This window comes from Gallinula chloropus (assembly GCF_964237585.1).
Source record: "Gallinula chloropus genome assembly, chromosome: 4".
NCBI lineage: Eukaryota > Metazoa > Chordata > Aves > Gruiformes > Rallidae > Gallinula > Gallinula chloropus.
This window is the reverse complement of record NC_140088.1, coordinates 5,943,231-5,964,987: the sequence shown is the minus strand read 5'-3', so window position 1 is coordinate 5,964,987 and position 21,757 is coordinate 5,943,231. Positions and strand designations below refer to the sequence as shown.

At 39.0% G+C, this 21,757-nt stretch overlaps 1 protein-coding gene across 1 annotated transcript in view; it reads right to left on the bottom strand.

The window, feature by feature from the left end:
- Window positions 1–1,375: 1,375 nt before the first annotated feature.
- The window catches only part of SEC23A (SEC23 homolog A, COPII coat complex component), a 28,057-nt gene continuing 7,675 nt past the window's right edge, over window positions 1,376–21,757 (bottom strand). Inside the window, exons 7-20 of the mRNA XM_084263376.1 lie at window positions 20,956–21,100; window positions 20,451–20,609; window positions 19,539–19,654; window positions 17,076–17,199; window positions 15,886–15,966; window positions 14,176–14,265; window positions 12,845–12,951; window positions 11,107–11,260; window positions 10,379–10,456; window positions 9,160–9,321; window positions 8,415–8,501; window positions 6,935–7,090; window positions 6,280–6,345; window positions 1,376–2,852 (exon numbers count right to left, since the gene is read on the bottom strand). Of these exons, the coding sequence (XP_084119502.1) occupies window positions 2,763–2,852; window positions 6,280–6,345; window positions 6,935–7,090; window positions 8,415–8,501; window positions 9,160–9,321; window positions 10,379–10,456; window positions 11,107–11,260; window positions 12,845–12,951; window positions 14,176–14,265; window positions 15,886–15,966; window positions 17,076–17,199; window positions 19,539–19,654; window positions 20,451–20,609; window positions 20,956–21,100 (1,615 nt within the window). The 3' untranslated portion in view covers window positions 1,376–2,762. The remainder of the gene's footprint in view (window positions 2,853–6,279; window positions 6,346–6,934; window positions 7,091–8,414; window positions 8,502–9,159; window positions 9,322–10,378; window positions 10,457–11,106; window positions 11,261–12,844; window positions 12,952–14,175; window positions 14,266–15,885; window positions 15,967–17,075; window positions 17,200–19,538; window positions 19,655–20,450; window positions 20,610–20,955; window positions 21,101–21,757) is intronic.

The following is a 21,757-nucleotide window of genomic DNA, read 5'->3' as shown; positions in this document are numbered from 1 at the left end:
ATGTGGCTCTGAGACACACATACCACCCAGATGGCAGCGCTTCAGGCACCCAGTGAGGAAGTTTCTCCCAAGAGCAGATTCTATTCTGCTCTCACACCCACAGCCTGCCTAACAACACAGAGGAAGCAGCACCTGACTGCTCGCTCCCCTACTTCTGACTGCCCATGGGTAATGCTCAGTCTTTCATGTCCCTGTCCTCAACAGAACATTCAACAGCTTCTTTTTAATCCCATGTCTTGCAGAAAGCTACTTCTTCCAAGTCTGAGACCTTGTGTTTTTCACAAGACCTGACCAAACCTTCCTCTGATTTCCAATCTGTGCCCAGCCAAAACAAAATATTTTTAAAAAATCATCACAAAACCTGCTATTGTGATTAAATAGGTCAACCTGTATGATGAGTGAGACAGCTGTGAGCCATGGATATTACTGCACAGATCGTAGCATCTCCTCACCAAGAAACCTAGTAATGCAGATGCAAGCAAGGGCAGCAAACAGCTGCAATTTATCTTTCCTAATCTACTTTCTCCTGTAGCACAACCCTACAACAGATTATTTTGATTTTAAATGTTGAACAATCCTCAGTCCTAACAGCTGACTACCCTGGTACAGTTCATCTGACCTGCATAAATGTGCAAGAGGTATTAGATGAAACCAATGAATGAGGTATGAGCAAGTCACCAGGACAGGAGGGCTTTCACCCAGGAGTTCTGAAGGATGTCCTGCACGTTACTGAGTGGTGAATCTGACAGCTCTCCCTGGTAAGGTGGTAGAGACTATCTGCAATAAAAGAACGAGACTTAGGAGCCTGTGGGCTTTGGGGTAAGTCAGCACATTCCCTGTGAAGGAAAACCCAGCCTTGCTAACCCCACAGAGACTTTGGAAGAGGTAAGGAGGATAAAAGGTAATACATTAGACACATCTGGGTTTTCAAAAAGTCTCTGACAGTGTGAAATACTCAAAGCTGCAAAAGAAGCTAACATTGCCAGGAGATTGGATGAAAGAACCTATCAGAGGGTGAAAGCTGGTTAAAGGGAAGGGAAGAAAGCACAAAAAACCTCATCCATTATCATGGCTTGGGATGAACGGATTTATTATTCAAACAGTATTTAACTGCCAAATAAATTGGACATGTTTAGTGTAATGAGAAAGAATTAACCTGTTTATTAGCTAAAACCAAACAAAGTCAGGAGGGCTACTGGATTTTTATCTCCTAAGCTGTCCTTAGCATCAACAGTTTAGTCTCATCTCTGGAAGTTGAACAAGTATTATACCAATTATTTCATGAATAAAAGTGATGAAGTTATTCTCAATTTTCTCATTACCACCTCCATTTCCACATGTCATTTCAAGCACCAACAGAAACCAGCACAATAAATACAGAGAGAAAAACATGTGTTTTATTTGTACTGAGGCAAAAGGAGCTCATCTCATTTAGATCACAGAAACGGAGAGCAACTGATTTAATCAAGTTTCTGAGAATTTACAGAAAACAAAAAACCTTCATGCTTGTCACATCGGTATGTGATTGAATTTCCTGTGTCAAAACTATCTTTTCCTTTAGACTTGGCACCATTTTTTCTTGCCCACTCCAACATTCCACATCTTTGCTTGTCAAAATGTCACGTTACCTATGTAAACATCTGGTTTATGTGTAAACTTCAGCAGGTAAATGGGAAAGCCTACTAGTTTATCCACCAAAAGAAAAAACACAACCTACATATCAAATTAATTACATCATATTCTATATAATACTGTTTCAACAAGAGCTGGAGCCTGTTGAATTCACAACAAAAAGGATGCAGAAACACAAAGCAGATGCACAGTGTCATGCATTAGTGTAATAACATTGTAAGGCAATAATTAAAAAAGGATAATGTATTTATTTATGTAAAAGTAGACTAGCCAAGACAAGAAAATAATCAAGGCTGTACTCCCAGTCAGTTCATTTTGGTAGTATAGGATTTCTTCTTAGCTCAAGCTATAAAAGTGCTAACTACTGAACATACTCATCTGCTACTGTGTTTGGTAATAGGTACTTCTGTCAAAAATACAACATGTGGATTTCAATTTTGTGCAATAACAGATTATGTTTTTCTCTTTTTCAGTTCAAATTCTTTATGTGGAAATAAAGAAAATCTCTGTACCCACAGAATCAAGTAGGGTAAGAGGGAAGAAATATTTGAAATTAAATACTCCTAAAATGAACAATGGGTGAACAACAATCTCTCTGAAGGAAATAAAAGTTCAGCAGCCTAAAGTCAAAAGGCTGAGTTAATACTATATTTATATGCTTTTTGTTGCTTCTTTGTTCACTCTGTGCTCAAATGGAGTAAGCAAAATGTAGTCACCACGTGGCAGTCTGGAAGGCCTGACATCACCAAAGATTTCCTTTGTTGTTCAATGTGCCTTTGTATTGCAGAGCAGAATCAACCTCAGTGTTTAAAAAGGAAACTGAAATCACACCTCAAAGTTTTTATAAATGATCTCAAAGCAATTACAGTATCACAATAATCAAAACGACTGTTCTTTTTCCTCTAATTAACTTAATTTACTACCTCTTTTCTTTTTCTTTACAAACTGCAGTTCACATTAAAATGTATGCTGGATAACAAAAGCCTTTCTTTGAGAACAACACTGCTTTACATCTATTCAGGCAGCTTGTGCACATCAGAGCGTTCTGTCAAGAGACATGGAAAAGGGAGAGGAGGAAGAAGCTGAAATGTGGCTACAGCTTATCTGTGCCTTTAATGCACTGCAGAGCCTCAGGCAGCGCTGGAGACAGCAAGTTTCTTCAGATGATCCATAAATACTTGCAAGCTGACATCATCAGTAAGAATGGGTGCTCCAGACTCCTACAAAATAAAAGGAAACAAGAATTGATTATGCTCATTGTGAAGAAAAAGCATTTTAAGGCACAATACGATGAGTTAAATAAACACTTTATAAATTTAGAGAGACCTGAGAAGCGTATCAGCACTGAAATCCTCTGAGAAAAACCAGCAGACTCTACATTTACATAAATTTTCATATGTTTACATAAATTCAGGCATAAACCACACTCTCTTCCATATTAATGCATATGGCAATGAGCTGCAGTACAGCGAGATATTTACATCAACCATACGAAGCTCTGAGTTTCTGACAGCTGCCAAACACTAGCTTACAAATTTTTGGAAGTAAATAAAGCTTCCACACCACAATTCCTGTATCATCCCTACCTCAGGGGAGCAGACAAAGGTGGGAGAGACAGGAACAGGCAAGTGACACAGCTAGCAAATCGGTGTCTGTCAAGTTAAGCTCAGACTTCTCAAATGGTGAAAGGAGGGAACAAAGTCACTAAGGGTCTGATTTGGGACTGAGTGAAGGTCAGCTAGCTTCCTCAGGGGAAGCTGGGCACATTCTGTCCTACAGCCACCTCAGAGAAACACCAAAAGCAACATCTCAAGTGTGGAATCAGATCACAAAAGATTAAAAAAAACCCCCACCAAAACAACCCAAACCCCACACCCCTTTCGGTGGATTTTCTGCAACTTTTTGACCTCAGAAGTAATTTTGCAAAAGTCCAAGCAGATCAAAACAGTCATCTTTCAATCACTATCTTTAAGAGAATTTACAGTCTAAATAAAACAGCAGTTGGCAACTCTGCAAATGTCACACAGTAACTCTCTTAAGTCCTTTGAAGCCAATCTGCCATCACTTCCATTTACAGATGTAGGAAGAATTTCTACAAATCTCAACAGTTCAACCTTTCTGAAGGCACTAAGCACCCATATTTCTACACAAAAATCAGAGCTCTCTGATCTTTTTATACAACCTTCCAAAGCACAGGCATGAAAGTGTTAATGAGGATGCTTGGAACCCATGCCCCTTTTTCAAGAAGTGGCCAGAAACATTCCTCTGTTGATGCTCAAGGGACAAACCCCAGAGCAGTGCCTCAGAGCTCTCAGATCACTACAATACAATTGATGCAATGCACAGCCCCTCTCAGGGAAGGCCCACTAAATTGCCTATCAGCTGATGGGGATAAGATGAGAATAAAGGATGTTCTCCAGTTCCAAGCACACCAAATATTAAAGCTGAGCCCTTGTATTTAAGAGGCCACAAGGGAATTACAAGAAGTTTAATTCTGGGGCAGATTTGCCACCTTGTGTCTTACGCAGAGAAGGACAATACATCTTCCTCTAGCATATAAACCACCCAAGGAGCAGACAAGACCTCTAAGAGACCCCTCACAATAACTGCCAGCAGCAACCCACGGTCACAGGATGGGTTCCTGAAGCTGGGCATCTCACCAACAAGCACACACAGGCAGCTGCTGCCACCACTACCACCACCAGCAGCAGTAGCTCTACTCTGAAGACTGGGAGCCCTTTGTGCAGGTAAGGTAGCAGACAGCAGAGTATTTTATTTGCTGGGGAATTATGTGAAAAGTGGTGAGGTCACAATTTACAAGTCTGAAAAGTAAAAGAATCAGCTCTGGTTCTTCACAGACCACTCTGAGTTTTGTTTTCTGCTCATGAAAAATTCTGATCTAAAGGCATACAAGGAGAACTTCAGTTTAATTAACAGTGGCTTGGTGACAGCTAGTTGGGGAATTGTTAAGATTTGTGCCACTGAACTCTTGTTTTGCTTCAAATTGCAAATTCTCCATATTTACCATGACAAAAATAAATAAAGCTGAAAATAAATGTCATCTCCATAACCTGAAAGTTTCAACTGCATCTTCAAAGACTAACCAACATAATACAGCTGTAAAAGTTTGCCATCATTTGCTGAAAACGTTTTTTATGCCATAAAGGCAGATACCTGCTATAGTTTAAAAACACCACAACCTTTACTTTCAATACCAAAATCAATTCCCCAGCTCCTGAAACATGGTCTCAGTGGTGTGTGGGTGCCCTCTTCAGGTCAGTGTGGACTAACAAATTGTTCTGTACACTTTCAGTTAGGCACAAAATAAAATTATATGAAGCAATCCAGGAAGGTCATGAGAAAAAACAAGAGCAGAACCAATTCAGTTTAAACTTTTCTCCCAACAGTTACATTTCTTATTCCATAATTTGTGCTTGGTTCAGCTCTGTTCACAAAAAACGTTGCAAACACAGGAGGATATTATGCTGAGCACACATGGAGCAGTGCCTCTGCAGAGACTAACCCACCATTTCTTATGTTACCCTAGAATTGAACCCTTTTCAGCATTAAAAGGGAAAGCTTGTCTTTTCTGAGGAGGACCAAGGAGTCTTGCTCATCCACAGCACTGACAATTTTCTTGGAGACCAGTTCAGGAATGGTTTTGTATTTGCATTTCATTGTTTTGTATTTCATTTGCTCCCTAATCAAATGAGGGACACTAACAGATTTCTGGTTAGGTTACTGACTTTGGAGGCAGGAGTGCTGGGTTCAAATCACACTGTCCCTGACTCAGTACAGTTTTCAAGTATTTTTAACTCTGGATCTCAGTGCTCTTCTCTGCTAGAAGTTTCATTAAACCCAACACATCCTCATGAAAACATACCCAGAGAAAGTTTACCTGACAAAAAAGTCACTGCCACAGAACTGCTATAAAGCTCCCTCACTTACCACCCAAACACTTCATGCCCTGTAGCAAAGTACTCTGAAAGTAGTTAACAGGCAGCTTCACCTGTCTGACACCCTTACATTGTCATGAGACAATGACACTGCACTGGCACTCACCCACAAGGGTGTTTCTCTTCCCACTATAGAAACTGAATGGGGAAGGAGAACATGGAACTGGGATGTAGTGCTCAAGAACATAGGATGCTCCAGAAAGTTTAAACTCCTAGGTGACTTCCTTCCTAAAAGCAAGACTTGAAAAACTGATTCCTGGTTCACCTGGGACCACAAAAATTCTGGAAAACATCAGCACACTGGTACCAGTGCACTTTTCAGTCTTTGCTCAGAGCTAACTACAAAATTTATTTCCCCTACTGCAAAAAATTGTCCCTCAGTCTTTATGAGTGCTAAGTACTCTCATTCTAAGGAATCTGAAGGTATCTGTCCAAGAAAGAAGGCTGGACATGAAAGTAGCCTAACAGAAGCTTAGAAGAGCAAACCAGATCATTTTTATCTGAAGAAATGGAACCCATTTTTCTTAACTTTTTGCTTTTTTGGTGGCAGCAGGCCAAAACTGCATTTCTTTTCAGTTTCAAAACCTGGCATTATGAATTGTATGCATGCAACATGCCACTTCATTTCTGAAATAGGGAAAGAGAACATAAAAATCACACATTCAAGCTTCGTCAGCAGGTTCATACATACCTGTCCCCATGCATACATATTGTTGTGAGTCTGAGAGGGATTGACTTTTGAAAGCAGGAAACGAGCCTTGGAAAAACAAAACACAGGCAAAAAAAATAAATCTTCTCAAAGAGAAGTTTCTTGTACTCAGAAAAATTACATGTGTGTGAACTATACCATTTCTATTATTTGGAGATATTTACATGCAGATATACCTATTTAGACCTCTATAAAGCCACTCCCTGGATTCTAAAGCTGTAACACAGAACTGCTAACAACTTTTCAATGCAGCAAAAAGTAAGCTTTTGTCTTTTTCCAACCCCTAGCAAAGCAAAAATATAAATAAAATGTTAAATAAATTTAAAAAAAAAAACAACCCACACACAAAGACTATTTCTGGCACTGTTCCAAAGACCCTGGAACTAACTTGTCTTACCTCACACAGGGAATCTGAGAGTCCAGGTCAGTATGGTAAAAATAGTATTAAATAACATAGTTCACAAATTAGGGAAAAAGCTACTATTAAATACTTGGTTCTGTAAAAGCTTTAAAAACCAAAAGCTTCACTTGCAATTTACATGTATTTTAGAATAGAAATGCATGTTTATTACCAAAAAAACCTCATGAAATTACTAACACATCACTTCCTAGATTATATATGTGTATTTTACCATACCTGGCTTCCCCCGTGCTCTGTATCAATGTATCTGGGCATTGGAAATCTGGAATGGAGAATTTCTTGGGCATCATCTATTGGAGCTTGTAGCAAGTGATGGAAGTTTTCATATTCTGGCATATCTTGGTAACCTGATTTACGCCACTGAGCTATGGTCTGGGGATAGGGGGAAGAAAGAAATTTAGAACTGCTTCACCAATACACTGGGCTTTTCAGAGGAGAACATGCCATGGCTGGCCTCTTTCCTATCACTCACCCCTTTTTGCCCTACAATATCCAAGTTACTTCCACAGCTTGGGTTTTAAAAGTAAACATGCCACTAGATGTATTTTTTTAAAACAATGTGCGGTTCTTCTGTATTTCCTTTTCTGCCACCCATTGTTATGCTAAACATTTAGTTCATCAGGTCAAGGGACACTATTTGCAATTCTTAAATACACATATCTACAACACCAAACAAATATTTACACTGACATCTACCTTTCAGGGTCTCCCCACCTTCTAGAAGTGAAGCTGACTGCCCAAGGTCAGCTCACTGATCAGGCTGGAGGGACTCTCAGTATGGGCTCCCTGTTCCTTTGCTTGGCAGCTGTTCTAAGCTGAGGGCTGGCCCCTGCCAGAGCTCTGCTGCAGCTGTGCCTGTACCTGGCCACACATGTGGACTCAGGGGCTTGACTACCTGGCTGTAACTGGGATCTGCCTCATCCTCATTGACTTGTGAGGATCTGAACTGGTGGCCAAACCTGGTTACCACCCACAAACTGGCCTTGCTCTGGCACAGTGGAGCTGGGCCCTCACTGGTGAGGCCTCTGACTGCCTTGCAACCATGCTTGGCTCCCCATTCCCCTTCCCTCAGGCTGCTCATCCCCTTCCTTCATCCCCCTGCTGCTCCTGTTTTTCTACTCAAGAAGGTCTGAGGTTTAACAGCTGTTTTAAACAGTACAGCTATAAGGATGTGATCCATAACAGTATTTCTCAAACTCTCAGCTGGGAACCGCTTACAGCTCAATTCCTCAAGGGCAGCAGAGCACCAGCATGTCACACGCATTTATGTTTATATTACTAGTGAGTGTCTACCTACTCAACTGCCAAGAACAGTTTCATTCCTCCAGGAAGAGAGATTATAAAATTGGGACTCACTATCCCCAAAGAACTAACTTAGAGGTCTAAAACAAATGAGTGAATTACTGGGGGTGGGGAGTGCAGGCAAAAGCATTATTAGAAGTTGGAAAAATATTGGTCTAAACCACATAATCCACATATTGAAGCTAATTCATCTTAAACTTGTCATAACAACGAGTGCTGCAACATGAAGTAATGTCAAGTATGTTTGGTTATCACACTACAGACATGAATTACAGGTCTGGTATCAGCCACACAGACAACCCGTTGAGCACTGGAATGCTTCAGAACTGAGGCTTGTGTTTCATAACACAGCATAACATTCTCCAGAAAAAGAACATGTATGTACAGATCTTACCTCTCCGTGATAAATAAGGATCTGAAAAAAGGTGTCCATAAGGAGAATGCGATCTGGCAAAATGCTGCTGCTATCCAGAAGAACAGGCTAAGATTTAAAAATTAATAAAAAATTAGCAACTGATGCAGAACTAAGTCATCAGATGTCATTACCAGCTTTCTGACTCAACCAAGTCGACTGAATCTCAGGAACGTCTTCAATCACTTACTAAAGCTCCGTATTTGCTGGTTTTCAAGTTATACATCTGCATCCCACACAATCTCATTCTAACATTATCCAGCCTGATTCTGAATGTAAAACTTCATGGAAGTAATAAAAACTGTATGCCAGAACTGAAATCTCTTTCATTATTATGCACTTTTCTAGTCTTTCAAGTGCCTCCACATTTACCTATACAGTGCCATTTACTTGCATTTCAATGTATAAAGATTCAATATTTATTCAAGTAAAAGATTTGGGGGTTGAGGGTTATCTGGGTTGGGTTTTTTTTTGTTATCCTTACAGCTGTTATTACTGTACACATGTATCCACCAATATTGTATACAGTAAACACTCATTATTTACAAAATCCAGTGTACCAAGGTTTCAATCCCCCTTCTCAAGGGCAGTGACATTATACTATATAATTTAACTGAATTGGTACCATGTAACTTAACTGGATCAACCTTATTAGGCACACCAAAACTATTAACTATTCCAAGAATAAAAAAACAATTTAAAATTACTTTATTATATATAATGATACCTCTGGAGGTCCATTGAAGGAGTAGGCATAGAGAATTGGCTGAACCATGATAAGCGACTGGGTTAGATCTTGGCGCATAAAGTGATGACGATAGTACGAGCTCTCATCTGGACTGTTATTGAAAACTTGTAAGAAAGGAGATCTTCTCAAGTGAAACATAAACTGCAAAAGAAAAAAAACACAAACATTTGCTTGAACTTTCACAGATAAAAAGGAGAGTTGTACAAGGAGAGAAATGTTTCCACTAACTGCATGAGAAGAATGCCCCAACAAAACTGAACTCCGAGCCCTCTAACGTTTTTAACTTGTAAATGCACCTTTGCCATTTTTTAGATACTCTCACAAGAGTGAGACAAAGAGGGGAGAATGGATAAACCTATAAAGGAACTTTGAATTAGAGAAAAGTTTAAGATTTCTTCTTCTCCAGTGCTAAGTGATAAAAACTATGATCAAATATTGCCAAACCGTTTCTTTTAGTACTACTGTTCCTACGAGGGAGGCTGTTGTGCTACTCACACAAGACAAGAGTGAACAGAAAAAATAACACTAACCACAGCAAAGTTGAACTTTATTAGTAAAAGGGAAAAAGTTCTTTCCTTGCTGAATCCATGCCTCCACATACTGAGTTAATCTATCCACAACACTTAACACCTTGAGACAGATTGGTAGAAAACTCCAACAGAAATACCATGGAAGACTAGGAAGCATCCAAAACCAAGATATTGGGAGTTGTCAGCATGGAGGAATTCATCAGAATGGAATTTTTGCAAAGAAACCATTCAAATTTTAATATAGTCAAGTTCACTTCACCAGTGAAGTGTTTCTTTTCAGGTCAGTATTATAAAGCATATAGGAAAGAAACAACAAAGCAAGACCACATCTCTTCTCATGTTTTCAGAATTTCATCATTAAAATTGCCCTTAAAAAAAAGTGTCACTACCTGAATTACAAACTCAGGTAAAATAAAGATTCCATCAATGGAGAAACAAAAACCACACAGAGAAAATTTAGCTGTAAGGACAGAGAGCGAAAGGGGACAACCACAACACAGACAACAGAGTGATCTGCCTAATGTTGCATGTCAGACAGCTGGGGACAGGGGGGCTGTTCCCATTCTGGTATCCAGCATACAGATTTATTTTACTCTGGGCTTCAGCACCTCTTTCTTCACCAAGTGTTCTCTCCTTACCCCTTAAAGACATGCCTGTCTTCTGCTCACCTGTGGGTAGAGTGAAAAGGTTTCTGAAAATCTGAAAGAGCTGGGATCATCCTTGTGATATTCACCAAATTTCTGACACTGGAATAAAAGAAAAAAATTATCTAAATTAAGAAACATACTTGCTTGGTCATGTCATTGCAGCAAGCTTGTTTGGTTTTAGTAGACACACGATTCCAAGTGCTTACAGCTTTGAAACCTAGCAAAAACACTGACCTGAATTCAAGCAGCAATTTCCTTGCATACAAGGCTTTAATTGTTTTTGTTGGATTTTTTCCTCTAAAATTGCTAAGCAGAGTTGTATAATTAAACAGCTCTGTAGAACGTATTTAAAATTAAATTATTAATAACTACTTAATTAAGAGTAAGAAATTTTAAAAAGCCAACTTTTGAAAATAAAGACATTTCACATGGTTTTCTAGGTATCTGGACTTCTTTTTGCTAAAAATACTTTGTCTACAATATCGTTACAGGCAGAGAAAGTAGAGAAAGCTTAGATTTCTGCTAATCTCCTGCTAGAATGTCTCCAATTGCTGGCAGTTGCCAACTGCCAAGGACTGAGAGCATTAATGAATTAAAAACATATCTACTCTTTTTTTGCATTTAGAATAGAAAATCTTAAGTCAATTCTCCCCACTCTCTTGTAGAAATGAAGCAATCAGTTCTTCTATGTTTGTTTGGTCTATTTTTAAAAGAAAACCAATCCAACTCTTCTAACTAGTGCTTTTTACCAGGCGTATAAGCTGCCTGTCCAGCCACCGAAGCACATCAGGCCCCTCTTCCGTCTCCGCCCTGTAGACAGCCAATCTCGCCATGAGAATCGCAGCAGCTTCCTGGTCAAAAGATGCAGCTATATTTTGAATCTGTGTCTGTGCATCTGCCCAGCTGCAAAAGAAAAATACAAGTGTCTGCATCACAATGAGCAGAATGATGTCCACCCTCAGAATATCCCTTCACAGAATCACAAGGCTGGAAAAGACCTTTGAAGATTGTCGAGTCCAACCATTCCCTAACATCTCCTAACATGTAATCTGTCCCTGCCCTGGCACAGCTTGAGGCCATTTCCCCTTGTCCCATCTCCTGTCACCTGGCTGAAAAGACCATCACCCACCTCTCCACAACCTCCCTTCAAGTAGTTGTAGGTGGTGATAAGGTCTCCCCTCAGCCTCCTCTTCTCCAAGCTAAACACCCCCAGCTCCCTCAGCTGTTCCTCATAGGATTTGCCCTCCAGCCCCTTCCCCAGCCTGGTTGCCCTTCTCTGGACTCGCTCCAGGACCTCAATGTCCTTCTTATGGTGGGGAGCCCAGAACTGGACCCAGCACTCGAGGTGCCGCCTCACCAATGCCCAGTACAGGGGCACAATTACCTCCCTGGACCTACTGGCCACACTATTTTTGATACAAGCCAAGATGCCATTGGCCTTCTTGGCTGCCTGGGCACACTACTGGCTCATATTCAGCCTGCAGTCAGCCAACACCCCCAGGTCCTTCTCTTCCTGACAGCTCCCCAGCCAGTCTCCCCCAAGCCTGGAGCACTGCATGGTGTTATGTTCCATGTGCAGCACTCTACACTTGGCCATGTTAAAGATTAAGGCAAATAAAGCAGCGTTAGCAGTTTAACAAACTCTTGCTGGACCTTCAAAAATCTACTAGGTATAAATGAGCAGCTCCCAGTTAACCATTCTTTTATAAGAAGTGTCCCTCATTTGGACAGATGCCATGCAGCCAGTGAAATAAAATAGAATATCACTTATAAAACAGTTCACTGTCCAGGAAGCTAATCACACATTCACACACCAGCAGTCTTCTTGTGCACCTTTGCTACTTCTTTTCAATTTACATGGTGAACTATTAATCTGTCCTTTTACATTTGTAAAAGCTTGGCATCTAATAACTAATGTAAGCTAGCAAGATATTTATAACAACAGCAAGAGCAATACTTTTTTGATAAACTGGATTTTCCATTAAATTAACCAATCAAAAATCTCCTCATTAAAGAAAATGTCATTGGACACCTACACAATATTAAACATTGCTTTCTAAAACTGTGAAGTAAACTGAATCAGGGAAGCTGCAGGTAAAGGTAATGCACAGAAGGATGGTCATTTACAGCCCCATGAACAGCAGCTAGCACTCAAGTGTAGTTATGGAGTGATCTTTTCCATTCCCTAAGTCTGGTCATCTCCTCAGTTTAAGCCACAGAATTTCACTCAAAGCTTCTTCTTAATCTAAAAATCACTTTGGTTACCACAGACCACTCCCACAACATCAATATACCACAGCTGCAACCTCCCAAGAGAGCAGACCACTCACAGAACAGGAGAGGCAACTGTCTCAAAGGTGTGATCATGTCTTCACCACCTGTGGCACTGCATATCCCAGAACAATAGACTGGTTAAAAACCTAAAGGTTAAAAGGCAAATGTATATCCTGCTTTTTCAGAAATGATTCATCACAAGTTAAAACATACTTCCTGGCAACTGTGGTCACTCTGATACGTCTCTGTCCGCTGGAATGCTGGTACTGAGTGACAAACTGGATTGCACCACGTCCTCCTTGAGGAATGGGGGCATTGTGCTAAGTACAGAAGGAAAAGAAAATTAAATAGAGGGGAATCTCAATTTTACAGTATAATTCAAAAACATATGAACCAGTTACTAGAAAATGATAAAATTATTTGCAGTAGGCAGCTCGAGTTATATAAATGCATTTTCTGGTGCTTTTGTTGAGTACCTTTACTACACACAGCCAATAAACCTAGGAGATGGTCAAGGGGTGATAGGAGCAGTTGCTATCTCCACCAGATACCCTTAACCAAGTGTCCTGGTTTCGGCTGGGATGGAGTTAATTTCATTTCTAGCAGCAGATGGAACACCAGTGTTTGGGAGTTAGGATGAGAGCGGTGCTGGTATCACTCTGGTATCAGTTTCAGCAACAAAACTGATACTATAAAATGTTCATTAATGAATCCCAGGAAGTGCCATTAAAATGTAAAGATTGGAATTCAAGTGTCAACTGAAAATTCATAACTCTCATTAGTGTAAATGCAGGTTTATGCACTGCTAGCACAGTGAGTATTTCCAAAAGAGAGTAAGAGTTGAAAGCAACTATTACACACCATGACCAGTCTTAGAGCTACTGATAAAATGAGACCAGAACAAATATGCAAAAAGTAAAATTAAAAATGAGGTAATTTCAAGTTTTCAAACCTTTGTATAGTCTATACAGAAACTATGGACAGCTCACATAGTTTCCTGAGCTTCAAATACTTGGAAGAAGGAAAAGTACAAGAAGGAAATAGTCTGTTTGTCATGTTTCCATCCACTTTCCTAGTACCCCCACAGGGAAAAAGGAAACCAGACTACATGCCCCCAGTGCATTTCAATAAAGCCAATCTTTATTTGCAAATTCTGAGCAATTAAAGCATAAATTAAACTGTAACATTATGGAGTAATTACCTTGTATCTAAAGCATCAGAGAAATATTGAAAAGCACTTTTAAATATACAGATTGAAGTATTTTCATATCTTGCAAGTAAAATACATTTCACTAAGTAACACTGAAAAGAAAAATTAGCCTTGGATTATGATCTTTATACAAAATTTGTAGAGCTCTTTGGTTCTCATCATACTGAAGAAGTTAGCTCCTCGTTCAGCTGTTAGTCTGTAAACTTTGACAACACAAAATAGCAACACCACTCATATTCCTGCTACTGTGCTTGATGGAAGCTCACAAAGTACAGGCTTCAGTAATCACATAAAATTACTGTGCTTAGTAGACAAATAGACAAATATTTATTACCTGATTGACCACCTCAAAGTACAGTGCAAGTGTCGTAGTAGGATTAAGTCCACAAATCTTCCACTGGCAAGTACCTCCTGTTCCAATCTCCTATTGAAAGATTTTATTATACTTTTAAAACCCAGAAGTATTACTTTGTGAAGTACATCTGGCCATTATTGGTAATTGTTTACAACTACTCTGTCACAAGTTTTCTCCCTGCTCACTCTAAGTTTCTCAAATACTCTTGCAAAATAAGTGCAGTGTTGAATGTAGGACTAATATTTTTTTAAGAAGAGACAGCTGCAAGAGATTAAAAACATTGGAAAGATAAGGAGATGGCATTAGAAAATGGAAACAGCAAGTCAGAAGTGGGAAAAAGCACTACAAGTCTTCTAAGACACACCAGGAAAACTTCAACTAGATAGTTTACATAGTATATAGCATGTAGTTACAATATCTCTAATAACTAATAAGTAAGCTGTACAGAGTGGTGTATTTCAAGTAACAACTCCTTTTTGTCATCCAAACAACATAAATACCCAGAGAAACCAATTAAAATAATTACTTGTGTATAATGGACCTGGTGAAACCAAACAAAACCAAGGGAGAATTAAACTGGCAATATCGTCACTGTGCTTGTGTTCACTGTGAAAAGTATTATGGGTAGAATAAACATCCCATTAAAGTTCAAACGAGCTGCATGCATCTACATTTTAGTCAGTGTTTTAGTTCAATTTTAATTCAGATAATTTCAAGAAAAAGGGGGTTGGAATATGAATCAATCATTATGTAACTGCAAGGAAACTGACATGAATTCACAATTTTTTATTACCTCAGAGGATTTAGATATGTGGCTTAAATAGAGAGATGGACACTTAATTGTTGGGGATTTTTTTTTTTGTTAGGTGATGAAATAAGAAAATCTGTACCAGATCACTAAGGGAAAAAAATGCTGATTATATTGAGATTTTTAGTTGATAAATAAATGGAAAATTTAGGCACGAAGAAATGCTTGGTGAAAGTCTCTATTATCATTATCATATCTCTATTATTGTCAGGAACAACAGTGAGACTTTTCAAATGTAATACATTTTGGTTACTTGCAGTAATTGTTTTGGATTAGTAATCAAATGTAAAATTAAGCTGTAATATAATAACATCTGATAAAAAAATAAGTGATTTAAGTCTTCAAAGGAGTTACTTCAGGAGCCTCGAGTAGTTGATATGCCAATCAATTAAACGTGCACTTGGTGAAACAGCTACACAAATGGGAAGCCAGGGTCAAGATAAAAGGGCTATTTCCATCTACTTGTGCCCTCCTGTTCATTATTCCCTCTGGATAAAAGGACATAGCTCTGACTTTAGCTATAAAGCACCCTAACTCACTCTGCTTGGTGTCTGCTATGCCAGCATGTAACTTCTCTGTAATAACTTCAAGTACTCAGAGGACAAACCTGAAAAAGTTACAAGGGATCCACAAGGTCTAATACAACTTGAATCTAACCTAGTAGTGAACAGGAGCTTATATAAACAAGTTTAAGATTTACAAGTTGTAAGTTACATCCTTACACAAACAGCGTTTTAGAACAGCCTTTGCATGTATTTAATTTAAAATTGGTTAAAAGTTCCATTTATGGAAAAGTTCCAGCCTCTTCTCAAGTCCAGAAATCCCAAATCCTATTTTTCCATAGCAGGATATTACCTTCATTCTCAGACAGGTGTACTTACATTTTCTGAGACACAAGGTCCTTTAGAGTTCAGAGAGACACAGGGTCCAATCGCTCCAGAAATCTTTACTTCTCTTGAAGTCTTCACATTTAGAAGAAAAAAAAAAACATACATTAATATGTCACACTAAGAAGACTTCAGTCTTATTTTATCATTACTTACTTAAAATCTCAATGCATATCAGACTCTTGATATCTTTAGGAAAGGTTATACATATAACAAAGCTTGGTATGTTCAGAGAAACTTTTCATGTGCTCACTTTCTACACTTAATTATGTATATTTGGTGTACCAATTAAGACATCTAATACCATAGCATGAACATAAATCAAAACATGGAGAAAAGCTGATGCTATTTATAAGCCTCAGAGCCTAGAAAGTACGCTGGATAATGTCTACTTTCTAACAAAGTAATAAAAATATTCACAAGATGAGACTGGCAAGCTAAGTCTGTCCATACCCCACAATTAATTTATACTCTATCTCCTAAACATACTTGGCTAAAAGCAAAATCTGGCTATGTATATCCTTCCAAAGTAATTTTCCTTTCATCCCTTCTTGCATTTTCTAAGATCTTCCAGCAAAATTCACAAGAACACACATACAAAAAAAAAAAAAAAAAAAGAAGGTTTAACTATTTGCCCTAGTAGTAAAGTCTTAAACAGAATTTTACTGAACAAGAAAATAGCCCCATATTCTTCTACACAATTGTAATATTTTGCAGGAAACATCATGGAAGACAGGACCTGAACCTACAGCACATTTAGCTTTAAGCTTCTCATGAGAGTGGAGGTAAAAACAAGTACTGTTAAAGTGCCAGAGGGGATTCTGTTGAGGATGGAGAATAAAAGGAAAGCTGTCCTGGACCTAGAACTGAGAAACACTCACTACTGACACCACATGCAGCGTTCTGAGCTTCTAATAGGGACATTTATTTTAGTTTAGTGTCCCTTTAGTTTAGTCTCCTAGCCACTGAACACAGGGTAACAAGGAATTAACATTATACAGAATTCTCATTTACAGAATCACAGACCTGTAAAAAGATAGGTGGGCAGTTACAGCTACTTCCAAGCTTACCCTAACACAACGATGTAGCATATTCCTAAAAACTCCTTGAAGGGCAAATGGTTTATTCCACAGTTCACAGCCATTTCAGTGTTTAACTAAAACACTGTATTTCTTTATTCTTACCTTTATTTCTAATGTGCCACCAAATCCCATTTTGAATTGTCCTTGCATATCTTTCGTGAATACTCTCTGAAAGGTTTGTTTGAATAAAGATGTATTGAAAGAGTCTCCCATTACCATGTAGCCTCTAGACAACAACAACAAAACAAACCCCTCCAGTTAAAACAGATTACTTATTATGCAATAATTTAGCACATGAGATTTACAGAGTTTACTTCTGTTAAAGACAAACTAAAACACACTTCACTGGGAAGCACATTTTTGCCTTCTTAAAATGGTCCATTGTTAAACCATTATTTTGTTACAATGTCAGGGATGACATTTTTCTTGCCCAATCAGCATTTCAAGCTCATTTGGATTATAATATGCAACAAAAATCTTTCACTGGGGAAGATACTACACTGGACTTCCAACACTAAGAACGCATCGTAAGCTTCTCATGCCAATTCAGTCTACTTCTAATATTCAATATCCTAAACTTCTACACCAATTTATTCTGTGTAGTTCACTCATTATTCCAGGCTTGAATCTCTGCTCAAGAAGTATGATTTACTTTTATGCATAGCAATATTCCATGGATGCAACTGCAACAGTAGCCACTTATCAAGAAATAACATACAATGCATTCAGGAGACAGTAAGGTGAGATGTTATTTTTATTCTTCAAAAAAGATTAATTAAATCATATTAGTAAAATATGTTTGTAGGTCAAACTTTACACCTGAAAGGTGGTGCAATCCACTTTCAAGAAGACACTCAAAAATATAAGAAAATAGATATGGACAGAATGAGAAATTCCTCCCTATATGCAGGAAGTAACCACAAAGGAAATAGAAAATGCCATAAGAGAAAACTAAACAAACTATAAATTAAGGCTAGTTTTGATGGAAGAGCAGAAACTGAGTAAGATGAGTCACATGAGCTGACAGAAAGTGCAAAATTACACTGTACTATACAGAAAAAAACACAGCTTGGGTTTGATGCAGAGAAGAAATAGACGTCAAATATACAGGTGAAGCAATAAATTTAAATATTAAGATCCTCCATGAAAAGCAGTGGCAACTCCTAAGTTAATGCTACACACCCAGCTCTGAAAAGCAGGAACCCAGCAGTGACTGCCCTGTCTCTGGGGGTGTTCAAGGCCAGGTTGGATGGGGCCCTGGGCAACCTTGTGTAGATCCAGGCCTGAGTTTGGTGTCCCTGCCTGTGGCAGGGGAGTTGGAGCTCTATGATCCTTGGGGTCCCTTCCAACCCATGCCATTCTATGATTCTATGATTAGCACAAGCAAGCTGGCCTGAAACTCATCACAGCCTTTGCCTGCATCTCTCATTCTTCTTGGTTTGCCTATGTAGCATGTGCTTGGGAGACTATGTCATATAATCATGCTGACAGGCCCATTACCCACAGATATACCAGTTATTAAACTGATAAGCAAATATGCCTCATCTAGTCTTACCTGCAGTTGGTACTGTCAAAGCTAACAGTAACAAGCAAGAAAAATGAGCCAGACAATACAGCACTCTAACCTAAAAATGAAGCAGTAGGTAAAGCAAGTGTCTAGATCAGCAGAAATGAAATACTATGAGTGTGGAAAAGACTTTTCAAAAAAAGAAAGGACAGTCTCTGAAAAAATAAGGAGGAAGAACTGGAAGGATTTACAAAACTAATGAGGTACTTAACACATGAGCAAGAGTCAAAAAGCTATCCCAGACCTGCACAATAAGAAGGGTGGGGGTGTCACCCACAGTGACAGAAAATAGGGGAGTGGTTTCATGAGAAAGACTTCAATTTGCTTTGATTATATTCAAGTGAAATCATGGCAAGACAAGCTGGAGGGAACACAAGACCATGTCTTAGATTGAGAGAGCAAAAATCAGGAGCAGCAGATGTACCTGATAATGACCTAAGACAGTGACTGAACCTATGAACAGCAGCATATAGAAAAACAGCATAAACAAGACGAAGAATAACACAGGGGTTAGTACCACCCTGCACAGCAAGAAAAAGAAGGCTGACAGGTCCTTATCTTTACCCCTGCTCTGGCAGAGTGGTTGGACTGGGTGATCTTTTGAGGTCCTTTCCAACCCCTAACATTCTGTGAGTCTATGAGATTACAGAAACCTGCAGTTTACATATACATACACTGAAAAAATAAAAGAGCTACAGTGCATAGGATAAATTGCTTGTTTAAAGCATATCCATGTTATTTAAGCCTCAAACAGATCATATTAAAACAGGAAAATGCCTTCTGATTAAACCCACAGTTGTGACAAATCTGCCAGAGGCCAAGAAATGCCAGGACAAATCCAACCACCACAGTTTATCAGAGTGTGAGGCTTGTTTTTAGAAAGTAGCAGAAAGTTTTGGTAAGTACTTCAGTGGTTCCTGTTAAACAATTTAAACAAACAAATGTACAAACAAACCCCTGCATCTTCATATACTAGTTAAAAATGAACAGGCACATACCCAGTGTAGTTGGGACAACACTTCATCTCCAGAAGACCAGTCTGATCCAATGCACATGCATATATGTCAATAACATGACCATTTGTTGCAGCCCGATTAGCCAGGGCTTCAAAATGCTGAATCCAAGATGAAAATACAGTTCATAGCAATTCAGGACGTGAACTCTCCTCACCTTCATATTAAATTCTAAACTCTCCTAAACCAACATTATCAGATTTCATTCACATGATTTTCTAATACAAGCTAAAAGATATTTTTTTCCTGAAGTTAAAATTCAGACTGGAATTTTCAACACTTAGGTTCTCAGCTGGTCAGAAAAAAACCCAACTCATACTAGACAGACCACTGGTTGCCACTTAAACTAGAAAGCTACCTTGTTTTTTTCTTAATAACCCTTGCATAAAGTACTACATCCAACACATGGAATTGAATTTACCTTGCTAACCTCAAGTGTCTCTAACAACAGGTCCCCATGATTCAGCTGACTGTTTAAGCTTCCATTATAATCAGTTAAGATAAATTCAACAGGTTTTGGATGCAGTTCACCCACCCAAATGTGCATTTAAGATGAAATAAACTATCTCTACCCCAACTACAGAGCCAGCTTTTTGAACAGCTGTCTTAGGAGCAAACAGCCTTACTCTAGATATATCATTTGGCCACACAAATCTTTTCTGGCTCAAACCAGAAGCCCTCCAAAGAACATTCATGTGAGCTGGACAAACTTAATATACAAGAATGTCTGAATAAATTCTTGAAGACATACCACTATTCAGAGACAAGTAAACAAAACCATGTACCTCTCACTTCTTTATACATTTGCTACTACTAACAGTATTTTACAAAGCCAGGCAGTATAAATGTTTACTTGCTGGTAAGATGCCTAACATATCAACCACGATCACCTCTTACCTTAGTACCCTTTTTAACATATTTAGCATTGTCTTTTTCAATGTCATGCCAGGATCTTATAGGCAACTTCAGTTCATCCCCTACAACCATGCCAGGTCCCTGTGTAGCTGGTCCTCCAATGAACATCATTATGCGTGCACCAGTATTAGGAAAAGTGCACTGGGGGAAAATAGAAGACAAAGAAAACAGTCAGAGTTTCCTACAAATTGAACAAAAGAAATAGCTACATAGGTATTTATCACATTGATAGCATTCTACAACAATTATACTTTTTCCCCCCTCTGAAAACTTAAATCCACTGTAAATTCAAAGTCTCTATTTTTCTTCATTAAAATGTGTAAACACCTACAATTACTCTAGGTATGTAAGGAATGATATTCACCACAATCATCATACAAATCTAATATGCATCCATTAGTAAGGTATTTACACATTGATTGTGAGAGCTTTTTTTGCAACAAAATGATGAGTTAGGTATCAGCACAAGCATAGACAAAGCTATTACCTCAAGGAGCCCGACAGCTATGGACAGCGCCACTCCAGAAGAACGCAAGGGCCGTTTTCCTTGTGGAACAGGCCAAGGATCCCGCTGCAGTTCACCCAAAAGATCAGTAAGATTCATATCAATTTTCTGCACTGGTTGCAAGAATCTGTGAACAAATAACGTGGAATTAGTTTAGATTCAAACTGTTATGTAAAAACATTCACTAGTTGGTCACTATGAATACACCAGGCCTATCTTCGCAATGTCTAATTCTAGATTCTAGTCTGGATTCAGATCAACGTCCCTGCATCCCCAACTGCTGTGGTTCAGCCCCAAATGCCACTCACTCCCAGATAAGAAACAGATACAACCTCTGTGGGTTGGGGTAAGGACAGTTTACTGACAAAAGCACCATGAAAGGAGAACAGTGACAGCAAATTTCACTTACACCCAGTGATCACACATAGAACCTTAACGAGCAACTCCCCTGCCTCACTCAGACTGTCCTGGAGGCACCCAGGAGCACCCCTCCCTGACCAGCCCCTCTTATGGGGGAGTGATGTCAGGTGGTGTGCAAACAGCCTAAGTAACTACCAGAGGGCTAACTCTGCTCACCTGGGCTGGCAGCTTGGGGAGGTTAACTCAGGCCTGGCCAGAACCAGGACACCAAATGTAACAGTTTGGTATTACTAGACACACAGCACACTCAGCTTAGTAAGTTCAGCAAAGTGCTTGTAAAACAAGAATTTACTAATTTATACCACTAACCAGACAGAACTCTATCTAGTCAAAAGAACTCAACAGATGATGACCTATGAATCTC